The 16,649-nt window shown below is 51.1% G+C and overlaps 1 protein-coding gene across 4 annotated transcripts in view; it reads right to left on the bottom strand.

The window, feature by feature from the left end:
• LOC126293200 (uncharacterized) overlaps positions 1–16,649 on the bottom strand; it is a 638,519-nt gene that overhangs the window by 152,854 nt on the left and 469,016 nt on the right. For all 4 annotated transcript variants that reach the window (XM_049986324.1, XM_049986325.1, XM_049986326.1 and 1 more), the window contains exon 3: positions 4,636–16,632. In XM_049986324.1, the coding sequence (XP_049842281.1) occupies positions 4,636–16,632 (11,997 nt within the window). The remainder of the gene's footprint in view (positions 1–4,635; positions 16,633–16,649) is intronic.

Here is a 16,649-nt window from a genome sequence, read left to right as displayed (position 1 = left end):
TGTGTGTCTCCATTCCATACTCTGTTGCTTCGACTCGGTCGTGATATGCGAAACCCGTGTTTCGTCTCCAGTTACGATCTGACTCAAGAAGCCGTCACCTTCTTCGCTATAACGAGACAAGAAATTCATTGCACACACTCTGTTAGCAGTTTCGGGACCCAATTGTAGCACAGTTTCCTAAACTTCAGGTGTTCACAAACAATGTTGTAAAGCACTGATCTCGACACGTCAGGAAATTCGTTTGAGAGACCTGTTATTGTGATGCTCCTTTTCTCACGCATCCTCGCTTCAACTGAAGCCACCAAATCGTCTGTAATCAAAGAAGGGCGACCGGGGCGGTCCTCATCATGGACGTTGTCACGGCCATCTTTGAATTCTCGCACCCACTTATGCACTTTGCTTTCACTCATAACAGTATCACCGTGCACTTAGCAAATCTGTCGATTAATTTCTGCAGCAGACAAATTCCTTGGTGACAAAAACCGTATCACTGGGCAAAACTCACATGCGGCCGGCTAGTTGATAGCCTTAAACATTTTGAAAGCCGTACAGGTTAGCTACTTAGCCGAAACTGAGCACAGTTGTTCCCGAGGCAAGCCGGTACACGACACCCGCGCTCGTTGCGGCATGCCCGCGAACTACTAGTGTCTAGAACAAAACGGACCTTACTTAAAAAACACGCCCCCCTATAAAGAAAATAACGCGCAACAGCGATGTTAATAACCGAATAGAGCACACTGTTTTTTCAATTGATATAGTCATTTGTTTCATTCATTTACCAGGAATTAGGGGACTGCAACATGAAAATGTTCAAAGGAGAGCAACCTCTGGTACCGGCTACAGGTTAGAAACCTCACACTTCGCCGTAACGAACAAAGCATATTACCAACGTCACAATAGCATTTCATAAACCTCTCAGTTCTTTCACTGCAGGGCATTTCCCGCTCGGGCATTAGGCGGCAACAGCGGTGCGGAGCGACTGGCTGCAGTCGGTGCGTGCGAAAGTTTAAAAGGCTGTACTTCCAGAGTTATGACCTAAATTTTAGCGAGGGATCGACTTCTGATATCTCGTAAATGGGCTTTTCTTTCTTAAAATATGAGGTGAAGATGGTCATGTTGCCTTATCAGGCCAATTAAACTGGATTTATACTCTAGACCCACGTTCGGGAGGACGACGGTTCATACCCGCCTCCGGCCATGCAGATTTTTCCGTTATTTCCCTAAAGGGCTCCAGGAGAGAGCCGGAATGGTTCCCTTGAAAGGTCATGGGCGATTTCCTTCACTGTCCTTGACAATCCGAGCTTGTGCTCTGTCTCTAATGACCTAGATGTCGACGGGACGTTAAACATAGTCTTTCTCCCTTCAGGATTTATACAGCGGCTAACAAACAGGTGACGTACCTAGAAGACATGGACGAATGTCAATGTACTTTCGTTTACGTTTATACCATTGGCGGGTATGTAAATGAACAGATCTTCAGGTCTCTCTGACATACACAACGGCGACCACAGTGCATTAGTTTTGTTTGTGTTTAGTGTTGTTACCAAGATCATTCCAGAGGGACAATTTTATATCCAAAAAAAGCTATGTCTTTTGGTGGCTGTGTCAAATAACATTCATTTTTTCTTTAAAAATCAAAGGAAATTTTCTCTCTGTAAGAGCTCTGAAGTGAACTTAAAATTATTCCAAATTTATACATTATATTTCTTAACTTACCGTTGGCACAGAGTTACCTATTAAGTGCTACACAAATCACATCTCTCCTTCCATTGCCAGTGCTCTGAAAAAATTGTAAATAAAATTGAGATTGCGCGCGAATAATTTAGACTCCTCTAACAGACACCGCACCAATTGCAGAAAGTGAATTCTGTAGTGAAATATGTACAAAAGATGACAGAAGTCAAGTTTTGGGGAGGTCAGAAACAGTCTCTAAGAAGACGCACCGCTTCTCTGTTTCGGGAGCAGGTGCTTTCGCTTACTAAGTGCAGAAAACAGACATGGAAGGCGAGAAAAACTGTACCGTATGTACACAGAGACACTGTAATGGTAAAGAGAAGTGTTAAGAGAAAGAGGGGAAACCATGAAACTGAAACAGGGGCAAATAAACACAAAAAAGATAAATAAAGTGAATCGTACCTCTCCTGCTGCTGAAACAGATGTCAAAAACAATTAGTGACTTCTACTAAAATTAATAATGTCATAAGTATCTTGATAATTTTTAAGAAACCTTATACTATATCGAGATATGCAAAATACAGCCCACAGATAATTCCACAATTAGATACGATTATGAAATGTTTAAGAGACATCATCGTCTCTTTAGCTCTTAAAATTAATTTTTTTTTTAAAGTAGCAGCATTGTGTTGACAGGGAACCAGCGATTTTACTAAACTTCTTAAAGCGTTTATTACCGATTCTGTCAACAGTTGCAGTATTTATATTAGGCGATTAGTTCGAAGCCTCACAATTTCAGTTTCGAACTTGGCCTACTGAGGGTGCACTGAAAGCGCCTGATCTCAATAATAAACATCAAAGTGGTAACACATGCTTTATAAATGTCTGCAGAGTGAATGCCATACTCTAAACGTGCCTCTTGCTAAGACTTTGGCATTAGTAAGATCAAGAGCTTTCAGTACACCCTCAGCAGACCAAACTCGAAAATGAAACTATGAGGTTTGAAACTAATATAAATACTGCAACTGCTGACAGAATCGCTAATAAACGTTTCAAGAAAATTACTTACTGATAAAAGTCCGCCATTGCAACTTCGGCCTTTAGCCATTTTCAAATCGAACACAGCGAAAATTTTGTGCTTCCGTACGTGTCAGAATTTACAAACTATTGAACACGTTTCGAGTTTTGGGGTATAGTTTCAATCCGAGACCTGTGTGATTGAGGAAAAAGGGACTGACAAGCTTGTTGTTCAGTCCCTTTAATCTCCAAACCAACCAACTAACCACATTCCGAGGACCGAATTTTTTGCTGTGTTCCATTTCAAAATGGCTAGAGGCTGAAACTGCAGTCACGGATTTTATAAGAAAACAATTTTAACTGTCAAAGGAGACGATACGGCCATTTAGAAAGTTTTATTTAACTCTGAACCAGAAGCAAGGAAATCGGGGAAATTTACAAATAAATTTGAGTCGGCAATAGTGGTGCAAAATCAGTGAACCAAACATTCTTGATTACATGACTGGGGATACTAAAGGTGACACGCTTAAAATGTTCTCAGTGGTCAAGTCACAACATGTCTTGCGTTTAAACTCGAGATTTCGAAGATTTTCATCTTCACAACAGAAGCTGCCGAAAAAGATGGTGAACGAGGTCAAAATCTCAAGTGTTTACTTTGAAAGATGTTTACTTGGCTCGGACAGCATTGTATACATTCGATATTAAAGTTTTTGGCGTTACTGGATTAATATTACACTAACCAAACGGGGAAATATTTTGCCCTTTGAAGTAAAAGAATTTCTCGAAAACCTTATTTAATTGCAAATTTTAATAATCATCAGCCTCAGTTGCACCGTTTACCTAGAATTTAACTAGGTTTCAGTCGGGATAACCCAACCTTCTTCAGAATAACAGTAACTACTGTTTGTCCATAGTGGACATAGTCAAGCTAAAACTTCAAATCCATAAATTATCGTCAGACTGTAAAACTTATCTGGAACTGGAATTCCAGTACAGCACTCGTGGCTTATCTCATCACGGTCGCGAAGTGGGGCCGAGGCAGTTCAAGATACGTTTTGTAGTCTGACGATAATTGATGGATTTGTAGTTTTAGCTTGGACAAACGGTAGTTACTGTCATTCTGAGGAAGGTTGGGTTATCCCGACTGAAACCTAGGTAAATTCTTGGTAAACGGTGCAACTGTGGCTGTTGATTATTAAAATTAATATTTATACAGTTTCTGACAAGACCGCGAAATGCTGAAGATATTATTTCAATGCATTCTTGGCGACGTATGGCTTCTGGGTTTTAATCAATGATTTTAGGCCCAATTTTCTATCTAATATCTTAAATACTACTGTAGGAAATTATCGTCAGCAGCCATAATAATAGTCTTTTCTTAAACTTCCAATATTAATTTAAACATATGTTGCTGCTGATGAATCACTCCCCGCAGAAGACGAAACTGTTAGCATAAAACTAAAATGTAGACTTTCACAGCCGGAAATATAATGTCCATTATAATTATCCGGGCTGTTATGCCGTGGTCGGTTGATGAATTCTATGATGATTCCCAACGTTTCGTCTCCGACTGCGGGAGACATCTTCAAGGGGATCCGTAGCTCGATGGAAGGTCCACCACACCCAGTAGCGAGCCAGTGGATGTGTTGGACCTTCCATCGAGCTACGGACCCCTTTGAAAATGTCTCCCGCAGTCGGAGACGAAACGTTGGGAATCATCACAGAATTCGTCAACCGACCACGGCATAACAGCCCGGATAATTATAATGGACATAGCATAAAATTGCCTGAACCGCTAAAATATTTGTCACCAACGAAGTGGATGACAGCATTATGTGATAAACTGAACAGTTCCAAGCATATTTCAGGTTAACAGCTATCGTGATACATTATGCAGACAAAATATTATTATCTCATCGTACACTGGATGTAGCAGGTACTCACCAGTTGCAGTAGCAGGAGGCAGTGTAATGGTGACGGTGGTGACGTGAGGCTTTACCTCAGTGGTGGAGGTGACCACCTGCTCTGTGCCGGCGACCCGCGTCACGATGAACGTGTACGTTCGGAGCCGCGTGCTAGTCACCACGGTGGTGATGGGCTGTACCGGTAGTAGTGGTGTAGCGGTCACTACGTGGGCATCACCGTGGTCCGCTGTAGTAGAGGCTTCGACACCCAGCTTCGTCAAGATCTCCGCCCCTCCGTCATGGGTCACCAGCACAGCACTATTCAACTGGTCAGCCCCAGTAGCGCTGACCGTTGCCGGTGTTTCTTTCGCAATCTCCTCTCCTGGCAGCAGCACCTCGGTAGGTACGACCACCCCGTCCAACTGGGACGAAATCTCCGGTCGCACATCTGCCGTGGTCTCTCGTACCAGGTCCCCGCTGACAACTGTAGGACCCACTTCGGTCACCGCAGTCGGAACCACAGCTCCGTCTCCATCCGACACTTCGCTCGATCCCTGTAGTACTTCGGCCGAGATAGTAGGTTCCAATTCCAGATCGGCAGTGCTAGTTGGGACAACAGAAGTGATGCCAAACCTTGGTCTAGCTCTAGTAGTTGCAGCTCGGCCGAAAGAACTCTTGGTGGGTGAGGTCTTTCTGTAGCGGTAGCCTGTGGAAGGTGGTCTGGTCGTTCGTGCAGTGGCTCCCTCCTGGGACCTGCTCTTGGTCGGCGCCACACCTTTAGCAGTGGTCGATGTCCGGCGACGTTGACCAGGAAAGCCGAGACGCGTCTTAGTTGGGCGTCGCGTGATGCTGAAACGTGTCGGACGTATGAAGCGCGGCCCGTCAAAAGTACTGCTCTCCGTGGTGGTTGGCGTCTCTATCGTTGTGATGGTGCCGTTACCATCACTTTCACCGTCGGGACTGACCAGGACATCGTCAGGTAGCGGCGTCGTGGTTGTCGTCGTCGTCGTCGTTGCAGCTGCATCTTCCTCCGACGATATATTCTGACTGCCCTCGGCAGGACGTAGACTCGAAGTTTCTGTGCTAGCCTCTACGAGTTCTGGAGGTTTCTCAGACGAGGCCTCTGCTGTGGAGCTGGTCTGGGGAGCAGTCGATGTAACTCCTAAAATTTCCTCCCTAAGATCAGACGGAGTCAACCCGTTAGACTCGACCTGATGGGCACGGATATCTGGATCCTTGACGGGTGAACCTGTATCGATCTCATTATCCTGTGTGGTGAGACCTAACTCGTCGATTGGAGATGAGAGTGGAGATGTCGCGACGAAACTGATGGTGTGGACTGACTCTTCAGTGGTGAGGAGGGAGTCACGACTCTGGGCTGTCGTCCTTTCCTCGACAGTCGATCCTGATGGCTTGGTCACAATCTCCTCTGAGCTCGACGGTGCTTTCACCTCTTCCACACTCTCTAGGCTGGGTGGTGCTTCAGAACTCTCCTCTTGACTGACTGGTACACTTTCTCCCTCTCTCTCACCTTCACTTTCTTTCGATACATCTTCTTGTTCCTCCTCATCATACTCTTCTGATTTATTTTGAGCAGACTCTTGATCTTCTGCCTCGTCCTCCTCAAGAGACTCCTCTGACGAGGTTTCTGGTGTCGAAAACCTCTCCGTGGAAGGCCTGTCACTGGAGTCGAACAATTCCTTCGAGCTGTCCCCTGTATCGCTCTTTGTACCCTGCGTCGGTAAGAAACGTCCGTTGAAATTCAGAGTCGTCTTGACGTGAGGTTCCTCTTCACTTTCTGTTGACGTGATGCTGTTAATATTCGTTGTCAACTCACTCACCCTGCTAATGAGGTTTTCAGTAGTGGTCCTACCATACTGGCTGAACTTGAAAATATCTCGTATATGCGACACTGCCTGCGGTTTTGGAGAGATTATACTCGTTGGTCTGTCGGTTGGCTGACCAAACGCGCTGGTGGCACCAGTAGTGGTAGTTCTACCATACTGATACGGTTTCAAAGAATCTCTCGGCAACTGTGCAATCTGTGGTTTCAGTGAAGGTACACTCTTTGGTGTCGTAGATACGTCTCTCCCATTGCCTCCTTTGGATGGTTGCTTCTCTCTGGATGACTGAATCACTTCGTCGTAATCCTCCTGCTCTTCTTCGTCCTGGAAGTCCTCCTCCTCCTCCTCGTCATCTTTCTCTTCTTCTGAATCGTCATCTTCTTCAATGTCTGATGACGGGTAACTGCTCGTAGAAACGCCGTTTTCGCTAGACGTTACTTTATTCTCCCTTGCTAGCGTCGAATACGTGACAGCTTTGGTAGCCTGGGTCGAAATCACAATACTAGTCGGCCTGATTGGGCTCTCAGTGTCCTTGTGAAGCACTGGTCTCCTCCGAGTGACAACGATCCTCCTCCTCTGGCTTGACATCAGTGTCGGTACTGCCGCTGCAGTGACTGCAGATTTTGGGCGTTCGAGCTCAGCTGCAGTGGCGGTAACTGGAGAGTCTGTCTTCTGACGTGTGGACACTGGACGCTTTTTTGTCACTATGATCCTCCGTCTGGCTGACGACTTAGTCGGCTTTATGTCACGGCTGGTAGTCGCTTCCAAGACTGGAGCTACTGGTGTAGAGACCTCCTCCTCCTCGTCCTCATCTTCAGACAGATGTCTCAGTGCTTCCACGTAACGAGATTTCACTACAGCTGGTCTCACCTGCACTGGAGGATCGTCGTCGTCTTCAAATGAGCGTCCAGGTTTCTTTCTCCTGGCCACAATAACTCGCTTCCTCTGCGGTTCCGCGCCACTGTCGTTCGAAGGTTTCCGTATTATCTTAATTGTCCGCAAGCCGTAATCACCTAGGTTTATGTACTTATGCTTGTGCTTGACGGCTGGTGTCGCGAGGTTCATCTCAGTCACGTGGTCAGTCTGCTGTGCCTCTGACAAGTGTAGGACCTCTCCTCTCTTACGAGTGACGTTCTGGAGGTCGTCGTTAGCTGACGGCCTGTTAAGGGGCCGTCGCAGACGCACTACTCTGGTCCTACCTCGGTGACCCGGCCTTCGCGTCGTCGGCTCGTCCTCTGCGTCGTCAAGCACATCCGCACTCCTCTTGTGCCGTGAGAGAATTTGACCAGACTGAGATGCTGACGGTAGAAACAATACTACAGTGTCATCTCCAGCAACTTCAGTTTCTGAAATGATTTCGCTTTCGTCATCACCATTGTTGTCTTTGCCCCTGATGTAATCACCTACGACCTTCCGCTTGAGTGGGGCAGACTCAGCGGGGCCTTCGGATAAAAAATGACCGGTAGCGTTGTTGTTGTTCACAGAGGAAGACGACTCCTCAACTGCTGTTTTTCTGGTATTCATTAGAGGTCTCGTAGTGTGCCCAGATCTCCTCGATACCGTTGTGGTAAGCCCACTAGAAACGTATTTGCTAACATCGCCTACTATGCTCTCTAAGCTCTGAGTCTCCACCTCGCTGCTTTCCAGTACTCCAACATCTCCCATCGCTGACATGACATAGTTGTCCAAATAGTTTAGCTTGTGTGTTGGGACATCTTCCTCTTCGTCGTCGTTACCAAAAGAGCTCCCAATCTGTGGCAGCCTCGATGGCTCCAACTTTGGTACAAAGCGGATCTCACGCTTCCTGATGCTGCTGTCTCCAGTTACTGTAGATACCACTGTGCTAAACTCGCCTGGTCGTCGGCCAGAGACGTACAGTGTTACAACGCTCGTCTCCACTGGAGGTGCTGGGTCTGGAGGTCTGTTATTATTTCCGTTCCGCGTTTTCTTCCTTGGAGGTTTCCACGTGCGGACTACCTCGTCGTCGCGGCCCTGGGACCCCTGCTGTTGGACATCATCATCATCTGGCACTGTCTCGTCTGCCTCTGATTCTCGTGCTAGACGATCAGCATCGTCAGGTCGCTGCTGCTGTTGTCGGCGCCTCGAATTCCTACCTCGTTGCTCGGAAGGCTGCACTTGTTCGAGTGGCACTTCAGCATTGTCTGGCTCTTGGAAGAGGAGTCCTTTTCCAGTGGGCAAGAAGTCTGGTTGTCCCAGAGACGCCAGTATGTTTGGCTGAGGAGGACTCTGCATGGGTCCTGTGGGCCCTAAAAGTTGAGCCTGCAGCAATGCTGGGAGGAGGAGTGAGTTCAGTTGGTTGTTGACAGCAGTGGGGGTCGGTGTCACCACCACTGTGTCAGTAAAGAATTCGGTGGCTGTGATGACTTCTTCTGACTGGTCCACAATAGTCGTGTAAATTTTCTTGCCTCGAAGAGTTATTGGCAGCACTGTCGATTTTCCCGTGGTGAGAGTGGTCACGTACGTGCTGGTGCGTGTCTTAAATTCGGTTGTAGGAGTGGGTGGAGGTGCCGGTGGTTGGTTCTGCAGGGCCAGAAGAGGGTTGAGACCTCCAGGAAGACCACCTCCGAGATTACCGAGCAGAAGTTGTGAGAGTAACAGATTGGCCAACGGTGCGTTGGCGGCTATGGCCGGCTGAATGGTGCTTACTGTCGACTCGACGTCGTACACTGTGCTCGGAATGATGTGCGAGTAAGATGTGAGGCGGCCACGGATTGTAGTGGGCGTAAATATCACGCTCGTCGTTGGCGTCTCACGCAAGTAGAACTGTGTTATCTCTGTAGCTCCTCCGGCCACTGCTGCCGTTACTTCGCTCGTCAAGAATAAGATTGTGCCACCGTCTTTGGCTGTGGACGTGACGTACTGGTTTGGCGATAGTACCTCAGTGCTGTGTCGCGCTGTCAGCACATTTCGGTATTCAGTATTCTTGCCGTTGATCACAGGTATGGTGGCTTCCTCTGGTATGTGGTGAGTCACTGTGATGGTGCCATCGAAGGTCGGCAGTGAGAATGTGAACTTGTCCAGTTCGGGCTCCTTGCTGAATCGCGTCCTACTGCTGCCACTGTTGCGCCTCGGGCTCGTGTTCGTGTTGCCATTGTTCCGGCGGGTGGCACGTTGGGACGAGAAGCTAGTGTCCGTCTGTTTGCTGTTGGAGTTGCTGGTGGTGCGCAGCCTCGGCGGTTTCGGCCTCGAAGGGACGGAAGAAGTCGTCTCGTCACTCCTGCTGTTGCCTCCTCTCCTCCTGCCACTCTTGTTGGTCCGTCTGTCACTTGTGGCGGTGGCCGTCTCTGTATTCTGTGGCCGCCGATAGCGAGAGGTACCACTACTTGTGTCCTTCTCCCTCAAGGTAAATTGCGCTCTACCCGAGGTGGCAGATGACGGCGAAGGCTTGATCCGCCCCTGTGGCGTCGGCTGCTGTTGCTGCTGGTTCTGTGTACGTCCTCGGCCCGAGTACCGGCCGCTCGATTTGCTCTTCTGCTGTGGTGGGGGTGGTGGTGGAGGTGGCTCCGGAGTTGCCGGCTCTTCGGGTGGTGCTTGTGGCTGTGCCACCCTGGCACCAGGTCTCCTGAACCTCGACGAGTACGTCCGTGTGGCTCCACTCGGCTTGTCCACCTGGCGCTTCGTACGTCTCCTGAAGCTGAACGGTCTGATCTGCACTGGTTTGTATGGAACTCCTTTGCTGCGTGGTGGTGCTGCCTTTTTCGACTCCTTGTGCTCGCTTCCTTCATAATCATTGTCTCTCAGCTCGTCTTCATCCTCTACGTCCTCCTCTTGGATGTCTTCTTCATCCTGTGGTTCGTCTTGTGCCTCATCCTCATTGTTTTGCTCTTCTTGCTGCTGGGGCTCCTCTTCCTGGCCTGGACGCTTGAACAGGCTGCGTGGAGGGAACAAACTGTTTCCTGGGCGTGGTCTGTTGATAGCTGGCTGGTATCTCAGAGGTAACCGTGCCCTCGGCCTACTGGTGGTAGTGGATGCTGCGGAGCCTACCGGTCTATTCGACGTCCTACGTGTAGTCGAACTTCCTCTGGAAGGAGTTGTCAGTGATGTCTGTGATCTGGGTGTTGTGGTGGTGCTCGCCCTCACCAGTGGAGGGCGCCTCAGGCGATTCAGTAGTGGGTTCCGGCGCGCAGACTCTGTCGTTGAAGGAAGTGGTTGTGTCTCGTACTGGCCGTCGTTGTCTGTAAACTGCGGTGTCTCCTCAGTGACGAGAGTGGTGATAAAGTCGTCAGTCTCTAGAGTCTCGTCGGTAGGTGTCGTTGCTGGGAAATAGTTGGCTGTCGCACCACTGCGAGAGATTGTCGAGGTTGGATTGACGCGCCCCCTGTACCTCGAGGAGCTGCCAAAGTATCCAGCTGAAGATGAGCGTCCAGGTGCAACACTTGATCCTCTGAAGTACAATCCTCTGCGACTGGATCCTTGAGGGCCTCCAACTGCTGTTGGGCTGATGGCCCCAGCTCGTGTCGAGCTCCGTCCTCTGCCTCCAGTTGGGAACGCAGAAGATTGCCCTCCGGGCACAGGAGATGAGCCTCTTGGTCTAGAGAAACGGCGTCCACTGCTGGCAGATGGGCGGATCTCGTTAGCTGCCGAGGACGATGCTAAGCCTCCTCTTCGGCTTCCAGAGAACCTTCCAGTGGCGGCAGCCTTACCCACGGCAGCAGGCGTTGCTGTGATGGTCGGAGTTACAACAGCCCGTGTCACTGTGGCTGGTCTCTTGTTCTGAGGCCTATATGGTGGTCGCGTAGCCCCTTGCGTACCAAAAGGGCGAATTGATGGTGTAAAAGTATTCTTCTTAGACTGGTACGTTAGACGTGTCCTGTTGCGGCCTGAACCTGACCCTTTACCAAGTAAGAACTTGGCGCCATCGTTGTCTGACTCATTCTCACTGCTATCATCGTCCTGCTGCTCTGAAGACGTCTGTGGTGTCGTCGACGTTGACGTTTCATCACTGCCCAGAGAGCTCTCGACCACAGCTGCTGTTGGCGCTGTAGTCGTCACAACTGCTGCGGTTGGAGCCACCACAGGGACGCCGCTCACTGCTGTCGGAGCAACTACAGCTACAGGTGGCGCTGTTGTGCTTGGAACATCCACTTTGAAGGACGATGTGCTTTCAATTACTTGTGCATACCTTCCACCCACCAATGTACCTGAGACTTTGGACTCATAGAATGTTGTCGTACCATCTTTGGCCATTGTGCCATCAATCAGTCGCACCAGGCCTGTCCTGTATGTTTTGCCAGCAATCTCCACTGTAGGAGAAGGTGCTAGAGCCAGATTTAGAGCACTTTGACGTTCTTCATTCACCTTTATGGAGGATGTGCTCTCCACTATCTGTGAGTACTGCCCATTGATGTACGTGCCAATGGCTTCTGTGGTGAAGAATGTAGTGCTGACGCCATCAGCATCGACAATTCGGCCCTTGTTGAGGGAAACCACCCCCACTGGCAGTTTTGGTGTTGGAGTAGGCTCCACTGGTACTGAAACTGGAGCAGGTGGTATGATACGGGTTTTCCTCTCTAGTATCTGGGCATACAGGCCGTCAATGTAGGTTCCGGAGACATCAGTCGAAAAGAGTGTGGTGGTTCCGGCCTCATCAACTATGCTACTGACAACAGTGGAAAGGAATCCCGTTGGTAGCTCCACTTTTGTTGGGGCTGATGTAGCTTCCTTTGCTGCTGGTGTTGGAGTAGTGTCCACAACTGGTGCAGATGCCACTGGTTTGACTGTCGGCACACCTTCCCCCAGTTCTTGTGCTTTGGCAGACGTCGCCACAGCCCTTCCCGCCAATACAGCTGCTGCTTCATCTGCAGCTACTGTACCGTTCACAACCTCTGTTACAGTCTGCAGCCTGCTGTTGACAATAGTGCTGTTGCCAATATACGACGTCGTCAGGAACGTGAAAGTGGTGAAGTAGGTAGTAGGCTCATAGATGACCTCGCTAGGATTAATTACGGCGACAACTGGTGTAGCTAAAGGATCGATGTCCTTTGGTGTGGTAGTGGGGACGATCTCAGCCTTGGTCTCTGTAGAGGATGATACTGTCGGCGTTACCACCTCAGATACAGTCTCCTCACGACTGGTCACTGTGGATGTGCCATCTTTGAAAAGTGTCGTCCAATAGGTGAATGTGGTGAAGTAGGTCGTAGGCAAGGAAGGATCGTCCTCAGTGGGGACGAGGTCGTCAGTGAGCAGAGCAGTCCTTTGCGGCGTCAGAGTCTCAGTGACGACATTTGTGACCGTCTCCAAACGACTCTTCACGTCCGTGGAAGTTCCCTTGTATATGGTTGTGAAGTAGGTATATGTTGTATAGCTAGTCTGGAGGAGCAGCGTTGGAGATGGCTCTAAAGATTCGGTATTGCTCTCTGAACTGACCTGGTCGTCTAGTGCTGGCAGGAAAGGCAATGCATTGTGGCGTTCTGGAGGAGCAATGATTGTGCGCTCTCCGCTGGAGCTGCTGATCATTGTCTCCACCACGGATGATGTGAGCTCTGGTTCTGAGGTGGCCAGTATTGGAGGCGGTCTTGTGATGGTGGCGTACACATTCTTAGTTCCAACAGCAACTCCCAGTTTGCTCTTGGCAGGCACTATAATGCTGTTCTCAATGTCATCGAAGAAGTCATTTGCCGGTGTAGCCGTGGTGCCCTCACTGTCAACTTCATTCAGCGACGACCGCGGCTGGTTGTGCTCCCGGGTTATGGTGCTGCTGTAGAGGTACTGACGACGGGGAGCGTTCTTTAGAAGTGGCTGGTTCTTCAGAGGATTATCCAAGTCGTCTTCCTCCACCTGCGACAACTGACTGGTTGGCCGAATGTCTTGGGCAGCACTTAGAGTCGGCGTTGCTTCCAACAGTGCTGTCGGTGTTACGATATTGGTGTAGACCTCTGTGCGGCTGCTTACTGTGGTTTCACCGTCTACGAAGATGGTGGTGAAGTATGTGTACGTCGTGTAGAAGGTCTTAATGACATCCTGGTCCAGGGCAGGCGTCGCTTCCGTGGCCATCTCGCGCTCGATGTCTACCGAGTCCACGACAGCTGAGAAGAGTTCCTCATCTGGGAAGAACTTGGTGGTCGGTCGTCCGATGCCGACGCTGGTGGGCGCCACCTCTGGAGTCGGCTCTACAATGTTATCGGTACGTGCCAAAAGCCCAGCAACAGCAGGATCTGTCACACGACGGAAGTAGTCCTTGTCCACCGTTTCCGTGACGACATTAGTCACCACTTCAATGTTGCTCGCAACGGTGGTCGTGCTATCCTGGAAATAGGTCGTTAGGTATGTGTAGGTAGTGAACACAGACTTGACAAGCAGCTCCAGTTCACCCTCCTCCTCTCCTTCCTCCTCGCCTGCCGGCGGCGAAGCGACAGTGGTCGGTTGTAGGACGACGGCTGGCGGATTTTCTGGCGTTGCAGCAGTTGGCGCTTCAGTCGCAGCGTGGGTTTCCTGCTCTTTGTCGCTTCCATCAGTGATTTCGGGTGTTACCGAGACCTGAGGTGGCGGTGGAGTCGGTTGCTGGTGTACTGTCTCTGGTGGAGTGGTGACGGCAGCAGGAGCTTCCGGAAGGGCAGTGGACTGAATGTTTGCTACAGCGACTGGCACCACTTGCGTGGCTAGTATCACCTGTGATGACACCACTTCCCTTGTTTTGATCGATGTCGAAGTGCCACCGTCGACAGGAATGAAGAAGGCAGTCAGATGCGTGAATGTCTCGTAGATTGTACTAGCAACAATCTGTGTAATCAGTGTAGGTGTCACTCCATCCTGCAACTGACTGGCAGGTGTTCCTTCCTCTTGACCGGCATCCTTAGCGGGGCTGGGTTCTGTCGGTGATGGTTCGACGTCTGTTTTCGGTGTGGTCACTTGTGCGACAGTAGTTCCAGGAGTTTCCTTTCCAGCACTGCCTTCAACAATATTCTGGTCCTCAACACTACCACTCGTCTTACGACCAGTCTCGACCTCATTCGACAAGTCTCCCTCTGGCAAAGTGGTGGATTCTTGTGGTAGGGTACTGAGTGTGCCGTCGCCATCTTCGACAGTTGTCACACCGTCTGTGTCAGTAGTGAGGCCTGGCTGCTCTGCAGGGATTGTCGCAGGCGATGTAGTGACCTCTTCCTCACCCTCCTGTTCCTGAGATCCCTCCGAAGATGGAGGCTGGGACGCTGCAGTGTGAGTAGTCTCCAGGTCAACTGTGGACGTCGGCGCTATTGCACTCTCCGTTGGCACGATAACTTTCGTGTCTCCTTCATAATAAAATATACTCGAGGCCGAATAGATAATTTGTGCATAGTGACCGTCGACGGAGCTGCCGTGAATCAGAGAGGTGAAGAGGGTAGTTGTGTCATTGATGACCTCAGTGCCTGCAATAGCTTTTATTAGACCGAGTGGGTATTCCTCATCACCGTGATCAAACAACTGTGTCATCGCCGTCCGATAAGATGTTAGTGGTGCTGTAGATGTCACCTCTAATTCTACTGTAGAGTGCACTTCTTGTTCTCCTTCCTGTTCCTCCTCGTTGCTTTCCGGTAGCGGCGCTTCTGTGATCACTTCCGTTGCATGCAGCTGCAGTTCTGGTGTTTCGACGACGACAGGCGAGGGTTCTATGAAGTCGTCAGTTCCGTCGTCCAGCACAGTTGACGGCTCGATGGCCCCATCAACAACTGACGTTACTGTCGCCACCTGGACCTCTGTCAAAGATGGCTGTATCACTTCTGGTGCAGCAGAAGACGACTGATCATACTCTTCATAGTCGATCACGACACTCGTTGCGGGCACTTGCACGGCTACGTCATCATCCAGGTAAGTGGAGGTCGGTGGAGAGTCAAATATGTCCTGTTCACGGGAAAGCACCTCCAATTTGGCACCCTCATCCGGTGTCGTTTCCTGAGTTGGCGGTGGGGGTGTCGTTTCCCTCGGTGGCGGGTCAGTTTCCTTGGGCACTGTAGGTGGAGGGTTCGTGGTCGGAGGTGGTGGTGGTGTGGTTGGCGGCTCTGGCGGGGCGGCTTCGACTACATACACTGACGATGCGATGTCTTGATGCTGCGCTTTCTGACGCCTGCTGGCAAACGTCTCCGGTAGCACCACCATAGTGGGCAGTGTCGTGTGCGTCGTGATGGAGTGGCCGGTAACAGTGCGAGTCACCATCCCGGGTGTGTGCGACAAGAACGTTTTTACTTTCGTGACGACGCCCGGCTGGGAAACTGTAGCGTCGCCTGCAGCGCTGGTCACTGCCCGTGTCGGCTGTGCTGGTGGCTGCTTCTTGGCAGTGCTGGGCGTGAACACAACGACAGTGTCACCGATGGTGGTGGTGAAGTCGGCGAATCCAGTGTAGGTGACCGTCTCGCGCAGCTTGCTGAGGCGCGGCGGGTCGGGTCTGCCGCCCCTGAAGATGGCCTTCCCGGATCTGAAGCTGGATAGGTAGTCCTTCTTGGGCTGCGGGGGAGGAGGAGCGTCGCCGTAATCTGGACTGCCTAGGTCGTCACCCTCGTCACCCGACTGGGAAAAGCCGCTGGGGGAGAAGTCGTGCCGTACGGTGAAGGTTGGCAGGTCGTTGATGGGCCGGACGGTGACAACCTTGTCGGGGCGGATTGCCGTGGCGGTCTCGTCCCTCTGCTGACCCTCCAGCTGCTGACCCTCCAGCTGCTGACCCTCCAGCTTCTGACCCTCCAGCTGCTGACCGTCGGGCTGCTGCCGGTCGGTGTCTCTCTTGCGGAACGGGTCACCGGCATCTACGTCCTTCACCCGCAGGCGCTCCGTCGACCGGTTGATGAGATTCTCCGACAGCTGGGCTCCGCCAAAGTCGGCCGCCGGCCGGTCGTCGTCGCTGTCTAGAAGCAAGAAGTCCGCACCGCCGCGGTCTTTGACGGCCTCACTGGAGAGGCGGTACCTGTCCAGGACGCCGACAGTGGAGACCCGGCGAGGGTCTGGGGGTGGCTCGTAGGGCCCCAGGATGGGCGTGGCTGCCACCACCGAAGGCGGCGCCCTGGAGGCCAGCTGCAGTTGCGGGGGCGGGGGCAGCACCGTCGTGGGGAAGACGAGCATCAGTGGCTTGGTGGGCCGGTCGAAGGATACCCGCGAGCTGGTCGTGGCCACGACCTGCGCCCTGCCGCGCCCCACGCGGCCCGTAGCGAACTCCGTGGTGGTGCCCTCGCGGACGAAAGTCGCCGCGGCCAGCACCACGTCGGCCGCTGCGGCGCGACCAGCA

This window comes from Schistocerca gregaria, chromosome 10 (genome assembly GCF_023897955.1).
Source record: "Schistocerca gregaria isolate iqSchGreg1 chromosome 10, iqSchGreg1.2, whole genome shotgun sequence".
NCBI lineage: Eukaryota > Metazoa > Arthropoda > Insecta > Orthoptera > Acrididae > Schistocerca > Schistocerca gregaria.
Note: the sequence above shows the minus strand (reverse complement) of the source record. Positions and strands in the feature narration are given on the sequence as shown.